The sequence below is a fragment of the Pimephales promelas genome, chromosome 17 (assembly GCF_988280905.1).
Source record: "Pimephales promelas chromosome 17, fPimPro1.hap1.1, whole genome shotgun sequence".
NCBI lineage: Eukaryota > Metazoa > Chordata > Actinopteri > Cypriniformes > Leuciscidae > Pimephales > Pimephales promelas.
The window spans coordinates 21,342,682-21,366,725 of record NC_142785.1 but is presented as its reverse complement, the minus strand read 5'-3'; the positions used below and the strand labels follow the sequence as shown (position 1 = coordinate 21,366,725).

The 24,044-nt window shown below is 36.9% G+C and overlaps 1 protein-coding gene across 2 annotated transcripts; it reads right to left on the bottom strand.

Annotated features, from left to right (window-relative positions):
• Positions 1-1,302: 1,302 nt before the first annotated feature.
• On the bottom strand, positions 1,303-24,044 carry epas1a (endothelial PAS domain protein 1a). Of its 2 annotated transcripts, none has more exons than XM_039661355.2 (16): positions 23,804-24,044; positions 16,646-16,836; positions 13,539-13,690; positions 13,321-13,405; positions 11,956-12,074; positions 11,682-11,884; positions 10,099-10,205; positions 7,744-7,891; positions 7,443-7,660; positions 6,348-6,562; positions 5,983-6,096; positions 4,258-4,670; positions 3,333-3,459; positions 3,124-3,238; positions 2,880-3,035; positions 1,303-2,490 (listed from the first exon to the last, which is right to left on the bottom strand). In XM_039661355.2, the coding sequence occupies exons 1-16, from the start codon at positions 23,827-23,829 to the stop codon at positions 2,339-2,341; spliced, it is 2,541 nt and encodes an 846-aa protein (XP_039517289.1). In that variant the 5' UTR covers positions 23,830-24,044; the 3' UTR covers positions 1,303-2,338. The 2 variants fall into 2 exon arrangements, with proteins under 2 accessions (XP_039517289.1, XP_039517290.1); XM_039661356.2 differs by having other exon boundaries at positions 3,124-3,235; positions 23,804-23,865.

The window sequence follows — 24,044 nt, the reverse complement described above, 5'->3', positions numbered from 1 at the left end:
TTTTAGTAATCACCATAAATTAGGAATCATTTGAAAGCTTAAACACTCAAATTTCAAGTTTTAAAATTAACATTGCCTAAAAAGTAATTTAAAAGCTTTAGCGGACTGAATTTTTGTGATACCAATTTTAAATTTGGAACACAACTTGGTTTATGGATTTGATTTTCTAGCAATTTCAGAGTTCGAATATTTTTTATAGATATGTGTACAATCATCTAAAGGATTATTAGGAACACCATACTAATACTGTGTTTGACCCCATTTCACCTCCAGAACTGCCTTAATTCTACGTGGCATTGATTCAACAAGGTGCTGAAAGCATTCTTTAAAAATGTTGGCCCATATTAGGATAGCATCTTGCAGTTGATGGAGATTTATGGGATGCACATCCAGGGCACAAAGCTCTTGTTCCACCACATCCCAAAGATGCTCTATTGGGTTGAGATCTGGTGACTGTGGGGGCCATTTTAGTACAGTGAACTCATTGTCATGTTCAAGAAACCATTTTGAAATGATTCAAGCTTTGTGACAGTGCATATCCTGCTGGAAGTAGTCATCAGAGGATGGGTACATGGTGGCCATGAAGGTATGGATATGATCAGAAACAATGCTTAGGTAGGCCGTGGCATTTAAACAATGCCCAGTTGGCACTAAGGCCCCGTCCACACTACTGCGTTTTCGTTTAAAAACGGAGAATTAAAACGAATACGATCTCCGTCCACACCAGCGTTTTATCTGCGTATTAGAAACGATCTCCGTCCACATTAAAACGACTGAAAACGCGGATCACGTGACCATTCACCGACACTGGGCATGCGCGTGCCGGTGTAAACAGTGAATGACGAATCAGGGAAGGATACGTCATGACTGATAACATCCAATCATAGAGCCAAGCGTCAGCTTCTGCGTCAGCGTTTCTGAAGTTCTCCGTTTTGTCTCGTCCACACTAAAACGCCCTCCGGAGATTCAAAACGCAAAACGCAGCTGCAGCGTTTCTAAACTTCTCCGTTTTAGGTCTTCGTTTTTCCTGTTTTAGTGTGGACGGGAGGTGCAAACGTAGCAAAAGGTCTCCGTTTTTAAACGAAAACGCAGTAGTGTGGACGGGGCCTAAGGGGCCTAAAGTGTGCCAAGAAAACATCCCCCACCACTGATTTGCAAGTAGCACCATTTATGTTTTAATTTGCTTTAGGCGTAATGCAATCTTTCATATCTTTTAATGCTACAAAGAAAGACTGGAAAACAAATGCTTGTTACTTTAAATGACTATCCTGAGAACAAATAATCACAGACTCTCTCGAAAACTATACGATAAAATTTGCTTTATATATTTTGTTAAGAAACACACAGAAACCCCAATGTATCACAACAAGGTGATACACAATACAAAATCGAATAAACGTATATATTAGATATGTACTGTAAATGAGAAAGCTACAGATTCATCTCTGTCTACTGCTAGGTAGACAAGACCAAGTACCAAGGCACTTCTGAACACCAAATACAAACATTATTTCATGTGTTACAGAGATCCAGAGCTTAAAACTCTAACCTCATCTAATGTAGACACAATATGTTTGTATAAGAAAATAATATTTTGAATTTACAATTCAGTTGAAAAAAGATATTATAGAGAAGGGTTAGTGTTCGGTGGGCCTGAGAAGATGGCCAAGACATCCACTATACTGGGGCTTTTTCATTTTGGTCTTCCAATTGCATCTTTTAAAATAAAGTGCTTTAAATGAAAGAAACTATACATTTAATACAGCATTTTACTCATTATGATATGTGTTGAGGGTAGCATAGGGGATAGTTGAGGCATAAGATTCCACTAATAATGTTCTAAACAGACACATTTCCGAGAGACATTTGCTGCTGGTACAAATTCGAAACAAATATTTAAGGCAATCGTTTTTGCAAAACTTATATAAACAGCATTTGTATGCCAAGCTGAATGAATAAGTTACAAATTAAACTACCATTTATACTATATATAATATTATATTTTGTATATGCTCTAGTTAGTTGAAATTCATAAAGATAACAAAGTCTGCAACAGTGAATCTGGTAAATCTGACCATAAATGTTAAGAACACTAAGCATCTGAAGGCACAAGACAATATTAGAGTCTGAGATATAGCACAGAACGTGGAACACATTCTAAACAAGTAACAATCAGATTTGTCAAATATATATTAAAATATCACATAGATGTTAAAGGAAAATGTACAAATAGGTCTAAATAAAGGCTGATTATACATGCATACAAGACAACAGCATATACAGACAAAGATGGGATGAAAAAGCATTGGGTGAATGGGTCGCTGAAGAAGGTCAGGGTTTACTTGATCTGGTCCAAGGCTCGCAGAAGGTCACTGCCCTGAAGCAAATGCAAGTTTCCCTGTAGAGGCACGTTTACCTCACAGTCATATCGTGTCAGCTCTGGCAGACAGTACGAGTCAAAGGATGGGCCCAACAGTTGACTTATCATGCCTGTCAAAAATAAGAGAGACCTGTCACTCAAATGTCGTATAGATAAAGACACAATTGGTCCAATTCGGGTCTGGTCTGCACAAATCTATTAAATGACTTCCGAAATTTGGAATATATACATAAGGATTTTCAACAGCGACCTATTCAACCGATCAAAAGTGACAGTAAAGACAGTAATGATACAAAGGATTTATTAAGTCTCTTGTTCTCGTGTTTTACAGGAGAAAAAAAAAGTCATACGATTTCGGGATGATGAGGGTGCGTGAATAATAAAATGATTTAACTAATATTTTATTTAAATGATCTCTTCGATGCTGCCAAGATATGAATCATGTTGGAAATATTCAACACTATTGAAGTGGTTTGTGCTGTAAGGGCTGGTGACTGACCTGAGTGTTTGTGTGAAGGCATCATGTGGTATTGTCTGTTACTGGGAGAGCAGAATGACTCTGTGAAATGCTGTTTGAGATCCTCTGAGGTCCCTTTGACAGATTGACTGCAGCCGTGAAAAGCAACAAATCCACTTTGCATGCATGGAAATTTGTCTATGAAGAAAGAACAACGCAGTCTGTAAATTTGGGTATAGAAAATTTAGAAGAGAGAGAGAGAGTGAGTGAGTGTGTGTTGATGTACCTGTGAGAACACTCGTGCTGAGAGACTTTCTGACAGAGAAGGCACAGCTGTCGACGTTCATCGTCTTCATCCTTTTTCGCATTCCATCTGTAGAGTTGTGAGGCGGTACCACCTGCTGAACACGCATGTTAAGTTGATATTCTGTCTTTGGGATCACTATATAAACTTCACTCATTTACATTAGTGTGTATTGAGATCCGAGAGCTTACCTTTGGAATATCGGAGAAAGAGCATGACAAACCGAACTCTGACGGCCGCTTCCGCTTGAAGTTGTTGTGGAGAGTGATCTGTCCCATACTCATGTCTTTCTGTACTGGGGCAAAGCTCTCAAAGAACCTAAAATAGCAAGAAAAAAAAATTAATTCGTCATTATGACATTTAGTGCACTACTGTCCTCTGTTTGGGGTCATTCAAGTTTTTTTTTTTTTTTTTTTAAAGAAAATGTTAGTTTTAATAGTTAATAGTTGCATTAAATCAAAGACTTTAGATTTACAAAGACAGTGTACTCATATTACTAATGTGAGACAGCTTTGTCAAATAATGAAAATTCAGCTTTCTCATCACTCATCAGTAATAAACAAAATTTAAAAATATATTCAAATTGAAAACAGTCATTTAAATTGTAAAAATATATCACAATAGCTGTTTTTACGTGTTTTTTAATCAAATAAATGTAGTCATGGTGCGCAAAAGAGACTTTAAAAATGTTTGAACATTACAGATTAGATGTTTGTTCTAAAGCAGGGTTTTTCAAACTAGTGTCCAGAACTCCACGTATTCTTTAAAAAAGTCATTTTAATTGAACTCAAAAGTCTCTTTTGTATCTGTTGTATATCTAACAATGCAATTTAAAACAAGGACATTTTCCAGATAATATTTTAAATTCTTGATCTTTAAGTGCTATGAATTTTTTTTAAATTGCAAACAATTTTCTCACAGAGTATAAATGGGTCTTTATCCATAAAAATATATAGTGTAGCTGCCTTTTTGGCTGCACTTTCATCAAAAAGTTTTAAAACCCCATTCAGCTGTCTGCTTGACTTGCACTAATTCCTAATCTAGTTAATCATTGATGCCTAGTTCATGTATTGCTAAATAAAATGCATGTGTTGGTGAATGATGAACTCTGGTCACCTTTGCTGTGGCAGCACAGCAGTGAAACTGCATGTTTGTCCTGGATCTGTTGTGTTTCCGTCATCCATGCATCTAATATCTGTGAGTTGATATTGTGATGGTGGGTCAGGGGGCCACTGAAGACTCTGTCTACCCTCCTCAGACGAGAGTGGGACATTTAGTGAGGTTTGGAAAGGCTGCACGTGAGCTGTGTCTGGACACGTTTGAGAACTGCTCTTGTTGTCGGGAGGGAATGGACTCAGGGGCCTGAAGAGGTCAGCTAAACTGCTGAAGCTGTGCTGGAGGGCTTTGCTCACGCCTGGACTTGAGTCCGGCGCCGGCTCCTCCAGACAAACTGGGTGCAGCTGGAAGTCCTCATCGTCCATTGGGATATATGGAGCAAGAGTCTCCAAGTCCAGATCACTTAGGTCCAACTGCAAACAGTTAGATATCATGTCAACCAAAAAATTATTTAAAACACTGTCTTGATGAGAAAAAAAAAATACTTGCAATGCAACAAAGTGGTTCAAATCAGTGTTAAGTATGCCAGGAATTGGGGTGAAAGAGCTTATATCATTATATAATAATATTGTCATTAATAATATTATTGCAATGTTATATAACTGTTTACTATTTGAATATATTTTAAAATGGAATTTATTCCAGTATAATGGCAAATGCATTTTTAGCAGCCATTACCCCAGTCTTCTGTGTCACATGGTCCTTCAGAAATCATTCTAATATGCTCAAGAAATATTTCTTCTTATTATCAATGTTGAAAACAGTAGTGCTGCTCAATAGGTTTTTGGAATCAGTGACACATTTTTTTTTCAGGATTCTTTGATGAATAGAAAGTTCAAAAGTTCAATGTTTTTTTATATAACATCGTAAAATTCTTTACTGTCACTTTTGACCCATTTAATCTGTCCTTGCTGAATAGAAGTATTAATTTCTTTTTAAATGAAATATATAGTAGTGTATGTGTATATGTGATTAATCAGCCATCTCCACAAAGTAAATGTAATATTACTGTGTGTCTTCTGCACATTGAAGTGAATGAACAGGTAAAGCTAGTCTTAATGTGCAACTCGCAGTTTTTGTTTATTAAAGTTATATTTAATTGTAATCAAAAAGAGTAAAATTGTATAAAGAGACCGGGGGGTGGGTGGGAGGGATTGGTAGATAGGTTGTTGTTTGTTGTGTTTCTTTTTTGGCATGTTTATTGTCAAATTTTAAATCTAATCAAAAAAAATCAAAATAAAAAAAAGAGTAAAATTGTCTAAATGAATGTACGTGGCAAAATATTGACTAAATTTAAAGGTGCTATGAGTAGGTTTTTACTTAAAAATATCTTTAAGAAAGAGTCTACTCTTCTCGTCTACTTGGGCTTACATCCATACGGCAGCCATTAGTAAGCAGCGGCAATCGCTAACAGTAGTGTTTCAAATGGACTCTGCTGATGGAAAAAGGTGACCAGCCTCCAGCACAATCCAGATACTCACAGAAACTCCTCGGAAGTTAAAAAAAGCCGTATCTAGTGCGGCCAACAAGTGTGCGCACCGAGAACGAGCACGAGAATGGGTGCAGTTTCTCTAATGGCCACTGGTGTCAGTAACGGTAAGAAATTTCAGAACTTTAGCAATTTTCATCAAAAGACAAAGACTATGACTGAAACTGTGTAAAAAAAAGAACACTGGGGTAGAATTTGAAAATCATCTGAGCTATTATGGATGAAATGCCACTCACCTGGGAGTCTGTGGGATTTGTTGCTACAGATTCAGGAGCAAATAGCTTCTCTGTCAGTTCCACTTTCACATCACTCTCTCCACTGCAATCACAGTAATCTACTGGACTGCTAGGCTGCAGACAAACATAATAAACCACTTAAACACCAACATGTAAAACAATTATATTTAGAAAGGTCATGTTAGGAGGAAACCAATTTTCCTTGATCTTTTGAGATTTCAACGTACTATGAAAACACACTGTTTAACATTTTAAATTGTTTGAATATAGAAATCTTAAAGGTAACGCAACATAATTGACCATGAAAACTAAAGGATTGTTTTTGACATGTAAAGCAATATACCAGTAGGTATATTGGGACGTACTGTAGAGATACTGCTGCAGCCACTCAAGCAGGGTGTGGTACAGGGCGTGCAATTGCCCGCAGGAGGCACCTGGGGTACGGTGAAGGTGGAGAGAATGCTTGACAAGTTTCTATCAGGACTGCCATCAGGTGGAGTGTCCACAACCCATGACTGTCCCATCACAGGAAGCTTGGTGGACTTGGAGAAGAAAGTAGGTTCTTCAAACTCTGGCCTTTCTGCAAATGCATTGGACATGACACAGTAAAAAGTCAAACAATACCTCTCACGTCACTGTTCAACATGTGGGATAAAAATAACTGAAATGAGTTGCATTATCAAAGAACAACTACATACAGAGCAATGGAAGATCAACTAACAGTGGATAGACAGACCTTGAACAACACAATGTGCAAACGTTTAGTGCCGACTATGATCTGGCTCATTTTCAGAGTGTGAGTTCCATGAGAATAAATGGTAACATCATAAATTAGGATGTTAAAAACAACCTCAGCCATCACCAAAAACAATTAAAACTGTTGAAAGTGTCACTAGATGGTGATTTCCATTACATGCAGTGGTTTTGCAAGACATGCATTGTGATGAAAAGTGAAATTAGTATACCCATTAGCCCTGTGGTGAAGGTAATAAACACACAAACACTGCCAGTTGTCATTGGTAAACCTTCAAAAACACAGGCGTTGAACGATTTTTAAATATCATTTACTTTTATTATAAAAAACAAACAAACAAAAACTGTATTTTTAATGATTTTTACAATGTTTACGCTAAAGCCAACGCTAAGCCATAAGATGTGCTGTGGAGCTTTCTTTCAAGATTCAGCTTTCTTTTTTTTTTTTATCACATATTGCGTACCCAACAGCAAAGCCAAGCTACAGTGCTACTGAGCTACAGTACAACAACGTCTGCCGCAACTTATGACCTGGGCAGTGTATGTGTGTGGTTGTGATTGTGAGGTAGAGTAAGGAGAGCCAAGGGAAGGAGTAAGAGTTCATGCATGCAGGATGGGAGTAGTTTTGTAATCGGGGGTTGAGGATGTGAAGAGGGTGAAGGTATTGTAGGGGGAATGGTTAAAGTAGTGCCGGGTGGCGCTCTGACCAAAGTCCAGGGCGATGATGGCGTCTCCTGGCATGGGCGCTAACTTAGCTAACTCCTCAGGCTCCTCCTTGAGCTTAGTGAAAAGAATGTCCTGAGCTTCTGAAACGGAGGAAGCTCCACCCTGGCTGAACAGTTCTTCCATGCTTCGCATGTGGTAAGGCTTGAAAAGAGCCTCCGTCTGATCCAGGGAGAAGATGAGGGACTGCTCCTCAACAGAACTGAAATACAACAACAGCGTGAGAAGTTGAACAGTACCATAAGTATCAGTATCATCATTTAGTATCATCATTTAATACTGTACCTCAGGACGTAATTGATGCAGATGATGCACTGTGGTTGGGAGTTGCGGTTGTTGTAGATGACGGTTGCTTGGGTCTCCACCCAAACGTAGCCCCCATGCTTCGCTAGCATTCTGTACAGGCCACTCACCACTTGGCCCTTATTACAAACTGGTGACGAAAACAGAAAAAGAGGGAATGAAACTGTACATCTAAAATGTTAGATGTAACTAATAATTAATAGATACATGGAAATGGCAAATATTGTTAAATAGTTGAATCCAGTATGTGTCTGAAACATGACTAGTTAATTTAAATAAAAAAACGCACACTCATAATCCTCCATAAAATGAAGATATTAAAGGTCATGAAAAGTTCAACATCTCCATTTAGGTCCAATAGCAAGGACATTAACGTACATGCATTCAACTAATATGACTATTGACAATACTCAGAATAAGCACTGCAATTAAACAGCATGAGTCTGACTGCATTCATTTCAATGGTCATATTCTGATCTGGAGTAATACTGTAGATGGATTATTAAAGAATATCTTCTAACCATAATACAAATCTGTGTTTTCAAAGTGTGTTTTTTAACATAAATGGCAAATGAATTATTTGATAATGCAGAGATTAACTTTCCTCGTTAGACATTGTTTAGGATAGACTTCGCATCTTGAAACAATACTTGTTCCAGTATTTATTAATATCAGTTCATGTTAATCTCATCATTTACTAATACATCTTAAAGATCAAAAGTTAGACCTATGTTAACATTAGCTAATGTACAGTGAACTAACATGAACATTTTAATTAACTAACATTAACAAAGGTTACTAAATACTGTAAGAATATATTGCTCACTGCTCAATGTTAGTTAATGCTAACAGAGGAGATCTTATTGTAAGTGTTACTGAATAGTTTTAAAATGTAACACCATGTAATACTTAATACAACTAATACTGTCCTTGAATATGTGTCTTTGAAAAGTGTAGTCATTTTTTTAAATCAAAAGATCTTACAATTAGGTAATACTTTATCAATGGAAGAGGCCCATGAAGTATACCAGAGCACTGATCTGGATTAAAGACATCAGAGGAACCAGAGCAGAGGTGCTGTACGCTTCAAAGGCTTGTTAGCCGCTAATGCACTAGCTAATCAGGTGGGCCATCCTAAAGGAGAAAATCTGAGAGCTTTTTGGTTGTTATGGATGATGTCAAAGGACATATAATGGGATTCAGGCCATCTACTCAGCCTTAATGTGGACACAACAATCAAATCAGGGTCCTCCAAATATATATATATATAAAAAAAAAAAAAATTCAAAACCAGATTTGACAGTAGGATTTGTAAACAGTGGGTTCCTTTTTTTGTGGTCTACTCTAGGTCGTCGGAAGAACCTGAAAGCTATTGTATGTGATGGAAATAGTCTCATTGCGCCTGTATTTTAAAAGCTATATGCACTGCTTATGCCTGAGATAATACATTACAAATATAAATAATGTAAATAAATCAATAAGTTATCAATAAAACTTAGCTATGGATTCACACAACTATGAAAGCCCATTTTTTATCACATAAGAAAATAAATGATGCTTTGGTAAATCATAGTTACGAGATTAAAAATGCATAATTATAAGATAAAATGCCGTAAAATATAAATAAAAACCATAAATATGATCTTTATCTCAAAATTATGATTTACCAAAGCATGTTTTTTTCTTCTTGTGAACAAAAATGGGCTTTCATATATAACAATGCACTAAAAAAAGTAGATTTTTTTTCAAACAGTCTTTAAGGGCAGAACTATATGGTAGATTTAAGATCTTAGGAGGCCAATTTTAAAAGCAAAGTGGCCGAAAACATTAAACGTAGTTCACGGCATCTGCTAAGCAAATAAATAATGCAATGCAACAACCATTCAGTTTATAAATATCCCTCAACAATTCCTGGAGCCCGGCGGGACATCTGTTTCCCTCAGTCATCAAGCCCATGGGAACACCACAGGTCTTCAAGGTTTTGAACTCACGTAGTTTACCCATGGACAGAGATGAGAGGTATGGTTCTGTTCCAGACCATGAGTCATTTCAGGACGTAGTCAAGATTGCTTAAAAGATAGGTAAATTAGCCAAAACGGTATTCACACAATAAGCTACTGCGTTGTTTTTGTTGTGTTTGATCCACTGCAGAAAATGGAGGTAAAGAGAACGGATCAAACAACTTTGTTTGCTTTATGCCTTTGTTCAGAATGGCATCTCCAATTCAAATCTGTATAGCTGTTTCCTGTCTAAACAAAACAAGGACCACACGAATCAGACTTTTAATGTGTTTGTGTTTCCTGGCTCTGTTTCTGATGGATGTAGGCAGGTACTCACGATTTTGGTGGCTCTTTGTTATGCTTTCAGAATCCAAAGCATGGCAAAACTCATACATCGAACGGCCAAGAAGTTCCTCTGGTCGGTATCCAATCAAGCTGCTGATTCTGAAACACAAAGAGAAGTCAAGAATAAAACTAATGGAACAGTCAAAACAAAGTGTGATTGAATTAAAAGCACTGAAGCCATCATTGACCAAGATTCATGACTGTTGATTACATCTCAAAGCAATCAAACTTGTGCTGCTGGGAGCCAATGTAAACTCTCTGCTTAGCTTAGTGAGAACAAATGATTGCAAGCAGGACCCTTGTTTATTGGAGCTATAAATCTCTTGTGAAAAAGAGCCGTACTTGTTCTGTCTGATCATTATCTTTGATGTCTGTTTGCTGGATTAAAAGACAGAACAGAACAGCACACATGTATCAACACACTGCCTCCAAAAGACAAAGGCCACATCCTCTTCTGTGTTTGAAGCAAATGCTAGATTGAAAGCAGACGTGGGCTTGTCTATTAATCACAATTTGTTGCAATGGTCAATATCACATCATTTTTTGGGATGTTGAGTACTCCATACAAACTCATGCAATTGTTATTTTTCTTCTATTTGAACCTCCAGTTTTTTTTCCCCTGGACTAGCTTCCTTTCATTTCCTGTTCCAGTATGGGCTTTTAATGAACTCCGTGCGGTCAATAATAAGCCCCATTAAATGCAAGCATGCAAATACCTGACCTCAGCTGTTAACCTTCTTCACTACACAACCACTGCAGTGTACAGATGGGTGACCAGGCACTTAGAGCAGCACCTGCCCCATATTGCCAGGGGACAAATGAACTCCACTGGTTTGTTATGCAAGATTTGTAAGAGAAGTCAATTGTGCACCTTAGGAGCTTCCAAGAAATGTAGCAAGAAAACAAGAAAAGCTCATAATCACTCTCCCTTACCACACACAGATAACAATGCAGGTAAGTAGCACAACATGATTAGGATAAGAGTTCCCAATAGTGACCTTTGAAACACACATATTAGGTCACTAATGCTGCTTACATGCAAGCACAAAACGAAAAACAGCACTATTTACCAAATATACAGTGATCTTAAATTAAATCTAAATGAGTAGTCCATGTGTGGCGATCCATATGCTACTGTTCTCCTAAATGTTCACAAAATTGCACTACCTTTCAAAGGTTTGAGGTCAGTAAGATTATGTTTTTGAAAGAAGTATTTTATGCTCACCAAGGCTGCATTTATTTGATTAAAAATTCAAATACATCCTTGCTGAATAAAACTGACCCCAAACTTTTGAATAGTAGCGTAAGTTTAAGCAGACACACATATAATATTTCAGACAACAAATACAGTATGACTCATCCTGAACTACATTGATATTTGCTCAATCAAATGCTCTCTAGATTGAGTATGTCCCTCCCTCTAAAACCACCTGCAAATCATGATGAATGGCTGTAAATGAAATGTCTGTGGCTAATAAAATAAAATATCACTGTCCTTTTGATATATTCTACACAAAAGATATGCACACACATACACATGTGCATTCACACTCTAATTAGAGAACAGTCCCTTGCCTCTCATCGCAGTAGATAAACTTCATGTCCATACTGTGTCTGCTCATAAACGTCTTGCTGTCAAGAGGTGTGTCGACATTAGAGGGGTGTGGGATCGGCGCGCACAGCAAAGTGACACACGTGAGGGGTGGCTCCGAAAACCCACACAGGACTTGAGGGGGTCGGCTGCTGCACACTTGCAGATGCCCCGTGCAATGCAGCACCTGAAAGACACAGAGCGGTTTTACCTAATTGCACATGCATGAAGCGTTATGATATGCTTATGCATTCTTACCTTCCAGCTGGCTGATTTAAGGTTCACAGTGCGACCTCTGTTGGTGACCGTACACTTCATCCTCATAAAGAAATCTCTGCCCGTGCTCATGTCTTTGCCTCTTCTGCCATACACAGGTCCTGCCAATTAAACACTTCTTAATACTTAAAAAATCTTTTTTTTTTTTTTGTATTTATAATTGACCATTGTGCTGGCCATAAAGCTTTTTTTCTAGAAAATTTAGTGGACTTTGCTCTGTCAGTGGGTCGTGGATCCCTTGTGCAAAGTTCAACCGAAGCTGAATCAGTCTGTTGAAACCTTAACTATAGTATATTGAGCACTATGGGCTATTGCAGAGGAATTATCTCCAAGTGGCCAATGAAATGGCAAGAAAATTACATCATTTTCTCAAGAGCTCTAAATAGGTCAGGTGACAGGCTTGTGAAAGATTAGAGGAAGAGACAGTGAGAGACAGATAAAACAAGATGAGGAGGAACATTTGCTGTGGGAAAGGCCCGCTTACTGTCATTATGAGTGTGTGTGTGTCTGCGTGCAAGCACACACTGCTTACATGGTAGCAACAGAAATGGTAATTTACAGAAACTTGGGCCAGAGTTCACACCAAGTTTGGTGCCAATAAATGACATGAAAGTATAAAATTCACAAGCTATGTATAGCACTGAAACTCAAATCAAGTCTGCTGAATTGCTGTCATCGTCTGACATAATTACAGATACTGAATAATCCGTGCCCTGGCAATAGTCTATATTATTTTTTAAGGCCAAACATCAACATTATATTTTCAATGAAACTGTAAGTAAATAATTGAATTAAACAAATTGTACAAATTAAAATTGAGTTTACAGTCGTACTGTAAAATCAAATTATTATAATTTTATTTGGCAGTGAAATAATAATATTACAAAAGTAAATTAGTTCTTATATTATTTAATTTAATAATAATGTATTATTTAATTATATATAATTATATATATATATATATATATATATATATATATATATACACAATGACAATTTTCCCCAAATGTTTTAGCCATATATATATATATATATATATATATATGAGCCATATATATATATATATATATATATATATATATATATATATATATACGTATATATGTCTTTACAGAAGAGACTACATGCTGGATTGTACAAAAAAACAAAAAAACAAACAAAAACAAAACAAAAAAAACAGTTGATTTGTCTTCAGACGAGCCACCACAGGAATGTAGCCTACAAAATGTAACATCCTGACTGCGATAAGTGCAATCAGAAACGGACATCTCCATGGCAAATTACACCCAGAGATAAAGAGGACTAAGAGATTCAGAAATTTAACAGTGTATCCAAAAAAATGCTCACCTGATTTGACACTGAGATTCTCTCGGATTTCTTCATGATCGCAGGGGTGAGTGAAGTCAAAGATGCTGTGGCCTGTCAGTTCCACCTGATAACATTTTGAGAGGCAAGTAGAAGTAAAATGAAATGTTCAGCCACTATAAATGAATTAACACAAATCTTTTACAGGTTTTCTCTTTGTAATTATTCTGAAAGAATAAAGGAAATGAGGTGAGACTCACCTGCGTAAGACCCATAAATTTACTGACGTTTTCTGAAAGGAATATCATGTCTCCATCTGATGTTACCACAGCAACAAAGCCTTCCAGAGACTTCAGATATAGACTGTCCAACTGACTGTCATCCTGGTACCGGGTTTGTTGCACTGTGCGGCCTGGGACAAAAGACAAGACAACTTAGTATGTGTGTCTGTAGTCTGTACAGTGTAAAATTGGGTCTTTTTTTTTTGTAATTTACACTGGAAAATTATCAAAACAAACTGAAGTGACCATCTCAAATCCAATGTTAAGGCACAATCACACACTACTACACAAGACTCATATCCTGTACCATATTGCGTCACAAAAAAAGTAAACATCCCTAATTCAATTAAACAGACTTATTTATTTATTATTTATTTACTTACTTATTCAGCCAAATTAAATTCACACAGTAACATGGAATAAAAACGAGCCATTCAGCTGATCAGCAAAGAGGGGATGTTGAGGTACACAATGCCATGAAAAGCATCAACAACTTGAGAAAATAATTCAAGCGAGGCTCCATGCTGTGAGTTTCATGTCTGCTTCCCTGCAGATAAGACCTCCCATGCGAATTCAGATCAGGCACTGAGGTCCTGAGCGCTGAGGCTTTGACCCTGCTCAGACATCAGCACTGTGTGTCCGCATTGTGTGTTTAGGTATCAGCAGGTGGTCCATGTCTGCGCTCCCACCTCAAGCCCCGCTGCATTCGTTCTGATGCTATAAATACTTCACCATTACTTACAGTGCTGAATACTTCGGTCTTACTTCTCTGGCTCTCAGCCAGCCAAACCCAAGAACTCAATATTTTTAGCCTCTGTCCATCTCTATTAGAATCATTTAGGCCTCTGGTTGTGGTTCTCTGATATATTGCTCCATGTCTCAGGAAGTTACAGAACAGTATGTTTCATTTAGGTTTGTTTAAGTTCAAAATTTGAGGTCAGTAAGGTTTTTTTTTTTAAACTAATAAAAAAAAAAATCAGCAAGGACATACAGTATTTAAGTGTTCAAAAGTGATGGTAAAGACATTCATAAACGGTTTTCAAAATTGATCATAATAATAAGGAATGTTTCTTGAGCAGCAAATCACCATATTGGAATGATTTCTGAAGGATCATGTGTAATGATGCTGAAAATTCAGCTTTGCCATCACATGATAAATATCACTTTAAAATATATTAAAATAGAAAACAGTTATTTTACAGTAAATAAATTTCAAAAATATTTCACAATAATACTCTTTCACTGATAATAAATAAATGCAGCATTGGTGAAAAAAATAAACATCTTTCAAAAAAAAAAAAAAATGTTTTCTAACCCTGAACTTCAAATTTGAGAACAATTTGTGATTTTTTTTTTTTGTCTTTGAGAAAATCTGATTAGCAGGAGACTTGACAAAAGTCTTTATTTGCTCTTTATTTGAGCTCATTGCGATCTAGGAGACACAATTGAGATGTTTCATATGTGAATTGTCTTCCCTATAAGAGACAGTCCTTTTCTGTTACTATTCTAATACTGTTAAATTGTCCATTACAGAACTCTCTATTGGAAACTAAGCCGTTTGAAAATAAGACACAAAAGAGAAGCTGGAAATTTGATTACAAGTCTCCATTTGCTCCCAATTTCATTTTACTTCTTCCTAGGCGAACCTATCCTGGACCATTTGCTAACAAGGGTTCAAAGATTCACATCTTCAGAAGGACTTTACTATTAATTCAGAATATAATATGATGCCTCAATGACTCCTAGAGGTAATTTAAAATAATCAGCCCTGTCCCAAACAGAAAAGCCCTCACAATATTCCTCTAAGTCCACACTTTTTGACGTAGTTTCACTTTGACTGTCAGGTATAAGTCTGCTGCAAGGGCCAAAGTGTGCATCAAACACCCTTCTGAAACCTACAATGACAAATGGGACACAAATGGGACATAGTCTTGTGGACTTAAGGGACACACGCATGCAGCATCCACAGGACTGCAAGTGCATATGAAGTGTGCCATTTAGGACAGGGCCAATCTCTTGAACTTGTATAAGTAGGCTAATATTATGATTTTATGACAATGCATTTGTGAGTCCCATACACCTCAACAATGAACTTTTCAGTTAGTTTAATAATCTAGTGACCTACAGTATCAAAAAAACAGAACATCCAGACCGACATATACAGCACGTCAACTGTCACAGGCAGACCAGCAAGGCGCCAACACAGATTATCGTGGCTAAGAAAAGAGTGTGAGAAGAATCTGTACAGTGTTCCTAGAAAACAATACCACTAGCAGCCCCTAATTACTCTACACCTCGCTATCTCTCTCTTTCCCTGTTTCTCCACACACATCAATCTTCCTCCACCCACTTCCACATCACACACCAGATTCCATCTCTTCCCTTTTCATTGTTTAGTCCCCTTCTCTCTCAGAGACATGCACACATACTGTACACATGTATGTGCGTCAGGACTGGAGTCTGGAAACAATTCGCAGTGTTCTTTGTCTGTCTTCCTGCATTATATATATATATTAAGGAGTACAGGACATATCATAGACCTACCCACCCCAACTTCACTGACATATAAACATGTTTACTTAGCTGTCTACATGAGGACACACCACAGACCTTCACTGTGTTTATGAAAAGCTAATTATAAGAACTACAACTTCTTTTTGGTATAAAACAACATTATTTTATTTCTAAATATCTAACACAAACACAAGTTTGGACAGACATGAGTACAGCTCAAAAGTTTGGGGTTATCACTGTTTTCACAAAAATACTAACCAGCTTAACTGTTTTCAGCATTGATAATGTTTCACAAGTTCACACTTACATATAATTAGAGTGGATAAGATTTAATGCGTATTTGGCGTGCTGACCAGGGAGAGGGCTCAGAGGTCGTAATATTTCAATATTTGACTATTTTTGGTAAAAAACTTCTTTCAAAAACATAAAATACATCTTACAGACCCCAAACTTTTTAACAGCAGCTACTGTAAATTTAGAAATAATGTATACAGCCATTTTTTTACAACAATATGTAAAGCAGCTACCAAGGTGACAACATACAGAACTTCCTTGGTTAAACAACTCATTACCTGAGTTGAAGAGTTTGTGTGTGCGTAGAAAGCTGATAGCTAGTCTCATGATGGAGGCTTTGTCCAGGTGAGAGCTGATGCTGTGGGGTAACGGCAGCTGATGGGCCAGCTCATAGAACACCTCAGTCTCTTTACTGCGTCTGCTGCGTGCTGCATCCCGAGACTTTTCCTTGCGCCTTTCTGAAGGATGCCTGGAAAACAGAGGAGGCAGATGAAAACAACAAGCTTCATCAGATACAGTGTGCACAGTCAAAAGTTTTTAAATTGGTGATTAGAGAGATATACACTCACATAAATTAATTATACATTACATAATTTATTGTTAATTCTTAATACATTATTTATCTGGACAGTAAAACAAAGAACTTTAACTTTGGTTGAAGATTGTCTTTTTTGTTGGCACAGTCACAACAGTGAAACTTTGTGAGAAAAGAACAGAAAACAAATCTATTGTCCATTAACAAAATATTAAGTAACTGCTCATTCAGGGGTCACTTCTAAACCAAGCAGGTTTTTATTGGTCAACATGGCAAATTCGTGTGCACCAAACTTGAACCCGATACAAAATCCGTGAGGTAAAAATGATTCCGCCCTCATGTAAAATACCAGATTGCACTGATAAACATTGAAATGATTGGATTTCTCCCGTGAAATTTCGCTGTGCAAAAATACATGTTTATAAAAATGAAAAATTACTTTTAGACCAAACAAAAATTGTAGAAAATGCTTCTTAATCTCAGCCCAGTTTGACAAACTGTCAGATTGTGGGACAAGTTTGGGTCCATTTTAATAAAAATAAACTATAATTAAATTTTTTTTTTTATTTTGAGCAAACTTTTTGTGAAACTACAGACGTCCTATTTGAGTCAAAGAAAAAGCATTGCAAAAACCACACCTGTGAGAATCTGTGCATCTGGGTTTATTTTACTCACTTGCAGAGGAAAAACTGTCATTACAGATTCAAGAATATATCTTAAATCTATCAATTAAATACAGTACCAGTCAAGTCAGGCCGGCTCAGGTCAGGTCACAAGGCCAGGCTCATGCAGATGTCTATCTTGAGCTTGTTAGTGCATGTTATACAGTATAATCAAGCCAAGTACACTACAGTTTAAAAGTTTGGCGTTGATAAGACCAAGGCTGCATTTATTTAATCACAAATACAGTAAAAAACGGAAATATTGGGAATTATTCTTACAATTTAAAGAAACAGTTTTCTGCTTTAATATATTAAAGCTGTAGCAAAGCTGTTTTTTCAGCAAATATAAACAAATATAAACAACTACATCATTAAGTTGATATCCTATATTTTTACAATAAAACTTAGGACAAACATGTCTTCTAATATCCTTAGTTGTTGAGTATACCCAGCTGAATCAAACACATTTGTAAATTACTTTCCTTGAACCCATTGTGCGAGTTCACTTTAATACCGCGTGCTTTATTTACATGTTGCTGCTGATTGGACTGCAGTTCGGACACACCCACCAAACAATCTCAAACGTATCTCAAACCCTGTTGCACACCGGTGCACGGCGTTTCCAGGAAACCGTAGCAAAACGTTGCGCATCGTTTTGAACTTGAACATGCCCCCGGTGTCACTGTCACATGATCTTTCAGAAATCATTCTAATATGCTGATTTGATGCTAAATGTTTTTTTGTTTTGTTTTTTTTATAATTTTTATCAATTCTGAAAACAGTGGTGTTGCTTAATACTCTGTGGAAACCATGATAAAAAAAATAATGATTCTTTGATAAACATCAGTGTTGTAGTCGAGACCACCTCACTCGAGTCCGAGTCGACACCGAGACCAGAGAGAGTCGAGTCCGAGTCAAGACCGAGTCCATAGAGAGTCGAGTCCGAGTCGAGTCCGAGACCAGAGACGGTCGAGTCCGAGTCGAGACCGAGACCAGTGAGGGTTGATTACCTAATTTACTTTTATTTACTTAGAGAATTTTTTTTTTTTACTGAATTTACTTAGAGTTTAAAAAATATGATCAGTTTAGAGTAAAAAGGCCACATAGTAGGTGGTGTTAAAAGTAATTTTATTACAATTTGTCATGCGCAGTTGCGCACTAGAAAATCACCAATCACTGGGCGTGTCAATCAATTTAAAGAAATATTTTATTAACATACATTAATAATCAGAAAAAATATTTTTAATTGAACTCGAGTGGACTCGGGAATAAGTCCGAGTCCTAAAAAAAAATGTTCGAGTACGAGTCAATTCCGAGTCCAAATGGACACGAGTCCATGACAAGACCAAGACCATTAAAATATGGTCTCGAGACCGAGTCCGAGTCTCGAGTACTACAACACTGATAAACATAAAGTTTGAAATAACTATATTTATTTGAAATAGAAATCTTTAGTAGACTTTGTAAACTTTTGAGTTGACAAGAGTTGACAAAAAGTACTGCAGAATATACTTCTATAAATTAGTCCATATAGCATTATGTATAACCCAAAACATGAACATTTATCTTGCCAGGTGAAAGATTTCTGCGGTTTGTGGCTTGCCAGTGTGTGAACGAGAGTGTGGCATAGAGAAGTGAACTCTCAATGGCCTCTGAGTGCGGTGTGCCACAGTGCACTGTGCCCTCAAAAAAAAACAAAAAAAAAACAAGCCACAGCACTGTTTGTTGGCGAAACACCACAAGTGCTCTCTAATGCGTTACATATAATAACACACTAACCCAGATACCAACACACGACACGTGGCCTGTACGCAGCACCAAGTTTCAATGTCTGTGGGAGGCCGATGCTGAGACCAGGATCTAGCGGTGTAATTCCGGTAGCTTCCTCACAGTGTGGGTCCCCTCCCAGGCTCAGGGTCAGCCCGGCTCTGGAAGTGCACACAGTGCGGGGGAGCAGGAATGCGATAATCAGCCCTCTGTAATACAGCAGCATATTTGGCAACCACAACATGCCCCCTTTCTGCCCTTTAACTACCCCCATTTTCAAAAAAAAATTATTGTAATTGTTACTATGGATACTTCTCACAATAAATGGCTGATTGTTTTTACTCAGTGGTCAAACCAATGGGACTTTAACATGAATTTTCTGTCTTCTTTTTCTCAGGGCTAAATGAGAAATGGCAACTTCCATTTCAACCCAAACAGTTACTGCCGTCTGTCTCCAAACATATAAGAAACCTCATCGGGTTTTGATTCAGCTCTAAAAATACAGACACAATAGTTAAATAAAGATATCATACAGTGTTCACATATGTTCAATACACTCTTTTACAATCTTTTGACATTTTGTGGAATTACTAGAACAAACCCACTCTCATTGGTGATCGTTACACCAGACAACAATATAAACTAAAATAGAAACTCCAATTTTTTTTTCCAGAGAAGTAGTTACACCTATCAATGCCAGAAATGTCACTTGATTCACATTTCATAACTGAATAAATCTATAATAATATAGTAATCGATATCATACAAGCAAGATCAAGTTCAATAAACTAGAAGTTTGTAGTAACTAAGAGACAAGTTGCCAGTTCCCTTGCCTATTTTTGTTATGAACATCAATGAAAATAATTATTTAAGTCAAAACAGAATAAACTTCTGCACATCTGCAAGAAGATACCATAGTGAAGAAATCAGTATTTTAGGATTAGTTCACTTTAAAAAACAAAATTTGCTGATAATTTACTCACCCCTATGTCATCCAAGATGTCTACGTCTTTCTTTCTTTCTTTCTTTCTTTCTTTCTTTCTTTCTTTCTTTCTTTCTTTCTTTCTTTCTTTCTTTTTTAAGAAAATTAAATTTCTTTAATTTCTCGTCTTTCTTAAGAAATTAAGGTTTTTAATGAAAACATTCCAGGATTTTCTCCATATAATGGACTTCATTGGGAACCAAACAGTTCAAGGTCCAAATGAGAGTTTCATTGCAGCTTCAAAGAGCTTTAAATGACGCCAGATGATGAATAAGGGTCTTATCTAGTGAGACGATCGCTCATTTAATAAATAAATAAAAAGTTGAAGTTTTATAAGCTCAAATGCTTGCCTTGCTCTGTTCTGTGATGCGCGTTCGTGACTCTCCTGTTCGAACTCGTTCATCAAAAATGAACAAATCTTTTTACGAGTCATTTGGTTAATTCAACGAACGAAATGAACGAAATAACTCGAAAAAAGATTCGTTCATTTTGATGAACGAGTTCGAACAGAACACAAACAAGGCGAGCATTTGTGTTTATAAAACTTAAAACTTTTTTATTTATTTTTGAAATGGCCGATCGTCTCGCTAGATAAGACCCTTATTCATCGTCTGGTGTCGTTTAAAGCCCTTTGAAGCTGCACTGAAACTCTCATTTGGACCTTGAACCGTTTGGTTCCCAATGAAGTCAATTATATGGAGAAAATCCTGGAATGTTTTCATCAAAAGTCTTAATTTCTTTTCAACTGAAGAAAGAAAGACATGGACATCTTGGATGACATGGGGGTGCGTAAATTATCTGCAATTTTTTTTTTTTTTAAAGCGAACAACTGCTTTAAGTAAACGATTCAATGACTCGCTCATAAAGACAGGAGTCATAAGCTAGCCTATTTGCTTTATTCCTGAATAAATCAGTGGTCCGCATGACCACGAATGTCCGAACTCACTGAAAAAGAGAGTCACTTGTCGCCACCTTTGCTGGCATATCGATGTAACAAAACGATAACAAAAACATATCTAAATATTCCAGTAGTTTTGTTTGAAACCATATAGAAACATTTCTCTCACAACCAACTGAAATCAGTAACCATCACCTAGTGTGTGAACTCTGAGTCCTAATTTATTTTTTCAGTAAAACGATCCACACCCCTTGGATGTGAGCTGAGCGTGAAGGCTTATCTCTCTGCTGAAATGTAGTTATTACAAACCCTTTGGCCTCATTCAGACTGGATTCAATCTCTCCAGTGAAGAGGAGTTGTGTCCTCTGCCCTCTACAAGGCTACTGAGTTCTGTTCCCACAGAGTCCAGCTGCTGACCTCAACCCCCAGTTACGCTGCAAACGCTTTCGACATTAGCTGGCTAAATAACTTTGTATTAGAGATGCGCAACAGGTCAAGGTATAGCCTGAAGACAGAGGCCTGCTGGCTGTTATCACTTCTTTGTCTCCTCTTTTACAGTCCTTTCAGCTTTGTGGAATTACTAGAACAAAATAACAAGACCGACAGCTATGTAGTCCCTCCCGTCTGTTCTCAACATGCAGTGTTTTTTACATTCAAGTGTCAATCAGCCTCTTAACAGGTAGCTGACACGAGAATAGTCTGTATTTCAGCAAATGATCTGAAGAGCTGTCATGATTCCTAATGACCTAGCAAACACTATGGCAAGATAGCTGTAACTATCCCCTAGTGCCTCGGGCGCCATCACGCACAACCAAGACAAAACCTGTCAAAGGGAGCAGATCATGTGATTAGCAGGCCGATGTGAACCCATTCCTGCCTTTATCTCTCTCAGCATATCCCCTCACAACTAGATTAGGCCAGAGTTCACAGAAAGCCAAAAGCCAGACTGTACAGAGCAGCCATTCACTACAGATAATCCTATTTTCCCAAACCTCAAAGAGATGGTCAACCTTTAGCTTCCCAGCTAATAAACCAATGAAAGAATCAGCGTTAAACACAATATGATGGTGTCCGAATAATCCTTTTGCGTATGCATTATATTGCAAATTGCTTCTGTGCAACCAAGCTTTGATGTATGGCATTAAGCACAGTTAAATGATTACATTACCCCACTGGCACCAATTACAAAACAGTAAATCACAGTGCTAATGAAAACTCGTAGAGCAAGTTAAACAAACCAGATAAGAGATATGAATCAAATAAAGTGATGGAAGCAACCAGAGCAGGGACAAATAGTGGCCTGTTCGCGCTATCCATGTATTAAAAGAGAGGTGATCTGATCTGATTATCTCAGTTTCAATTGGAACATTAACTTCCTGTTAACAAGCCAGCATGAAACACGGAGGAACATATAACCATCTTGCAATATCTGAATTTAGAATGTCATCCATGCAGATCACACCAAGTCACAATTTACACTGAGGAACACATGCATTACTGACGGACATTCTTATATTGGTTTGTATCTTGGAGGATAAAGACATTTGAGTGACCGGAGGATGAAAGAGAGGGCTCGGGATCATAGTAGAATGTTGAAATGGGATTTAATTAGGTCATGTGAATTTGATCCCAAATGTATTTTTGGAAAACAGCAATAAATAAAGGTATTATTTATTGCTAAATATGTATTAGTGTAATAGTTAAGATCAAGCTGACAAAGATATTATCAGAAGTAGTTTGTGAATTACAGACTAAAGAGACAAAACACATTTTCATTATGTTTGCACTACTTCATATTGACCTTTTCTTTTAAAATTTTGCATGATTGCTTTTTCAATATATTGCAAAAGAACAAACACAATAAAGATTTTTTTAAACGGTTAACAATTGTGTTACTCAGGTTAGAGAAAATATCACAATAAGCTACAATTCTGACATAAATCGGAATATTTAAAAAAATATATATTGTAAAATTTTGTTTAATTGCTGCCTTAATTCTTAAAGTTCAGTGCACTCTTTTGGCCAATTTAATTACTAAATAAGAATATTTAGCTCTAGAAATTCATGAAACGAGTAAATTAAAGAAAAGATGATGGATGAATTTGTTTTATATAGCTAATGAATGTATTTACATGTCCAATCATGATTGCAACATAATTATTTGTATCTATCTTTTTAACCCGTAGGCATATAGTTTGTCATTCGTTGTTATTTCTTAGTAGCAATGCAACTTTGGTGATGACATTTTAATAACTTTTCAAGCCATTTAACAAGAGCGAGCCAAACATTCCGCGCTGACCTCTCAATATCAAAGTCTTGAGAAACTAGAATTGATGGGGAAGATTATGTCACAAATATAACTTTAGGGCAGAAATAGCAGTTCAAATACAACACTTGTATAAGAGAAACCTTTAATTCAATATGTGGCACAGACTTGTTTAAACAGGGGTTTGTTTCGCTCTGGTGCCAGTTGCATTACAAATCAGATGAGAATCTCAAATTAAGGTAAGCAATAAAAGTAAATTCAAAACTAATCAAGCAGTAAAAAAAAAGAAGAAAAAAAAGAAAAAAAAAAGATTTCTTATGACTTACCTTTTTCTTTCTCTCTCTGCTGTCATGATGCCCCAATGCTGAAGACAACCTTGTCCTGCGAACTAGGCAATAATGGATTCCTTAACTTTTCCGAAAGAAGAAAAACGCGTATTATTCTCACAAATGCCTTTATTTTGTTATTTCACCTTCGTAATGTCCATTCTCATGACATTCCCAGTAATGACCGGAGCAGTTAGTGCAGTCTCAGAACACTGCCGAGGATCGCACTAGCTTTCCAGTG

What these genes read in the sequence shown, in the direction of transcription:
- epas1a (XM_039661355.2), bottom strand. Translation starts at nt 23,829, where the DNA reads ATGACAGCAGAGAGAGAAAGAAAAAG. An exon ending in GAATCTCAGTGTCAAATCAG is followed by an intron (nt 12,075 to 13,320) that starts GTGAGCATTTTT and finishes TTTAATTGGCAG; the next exon opens with GACCTGTGTATGGCAGAAGA. An exon ending in TTAAATCAGCCAGCTGGAAG is followed by an intron (nt 11,885 to 11,955) that starts GTAAGAATGCAT and finishes TGTGTCTTTCAG; the next exon opens with GTGCTGCATTGCACGGGGCA.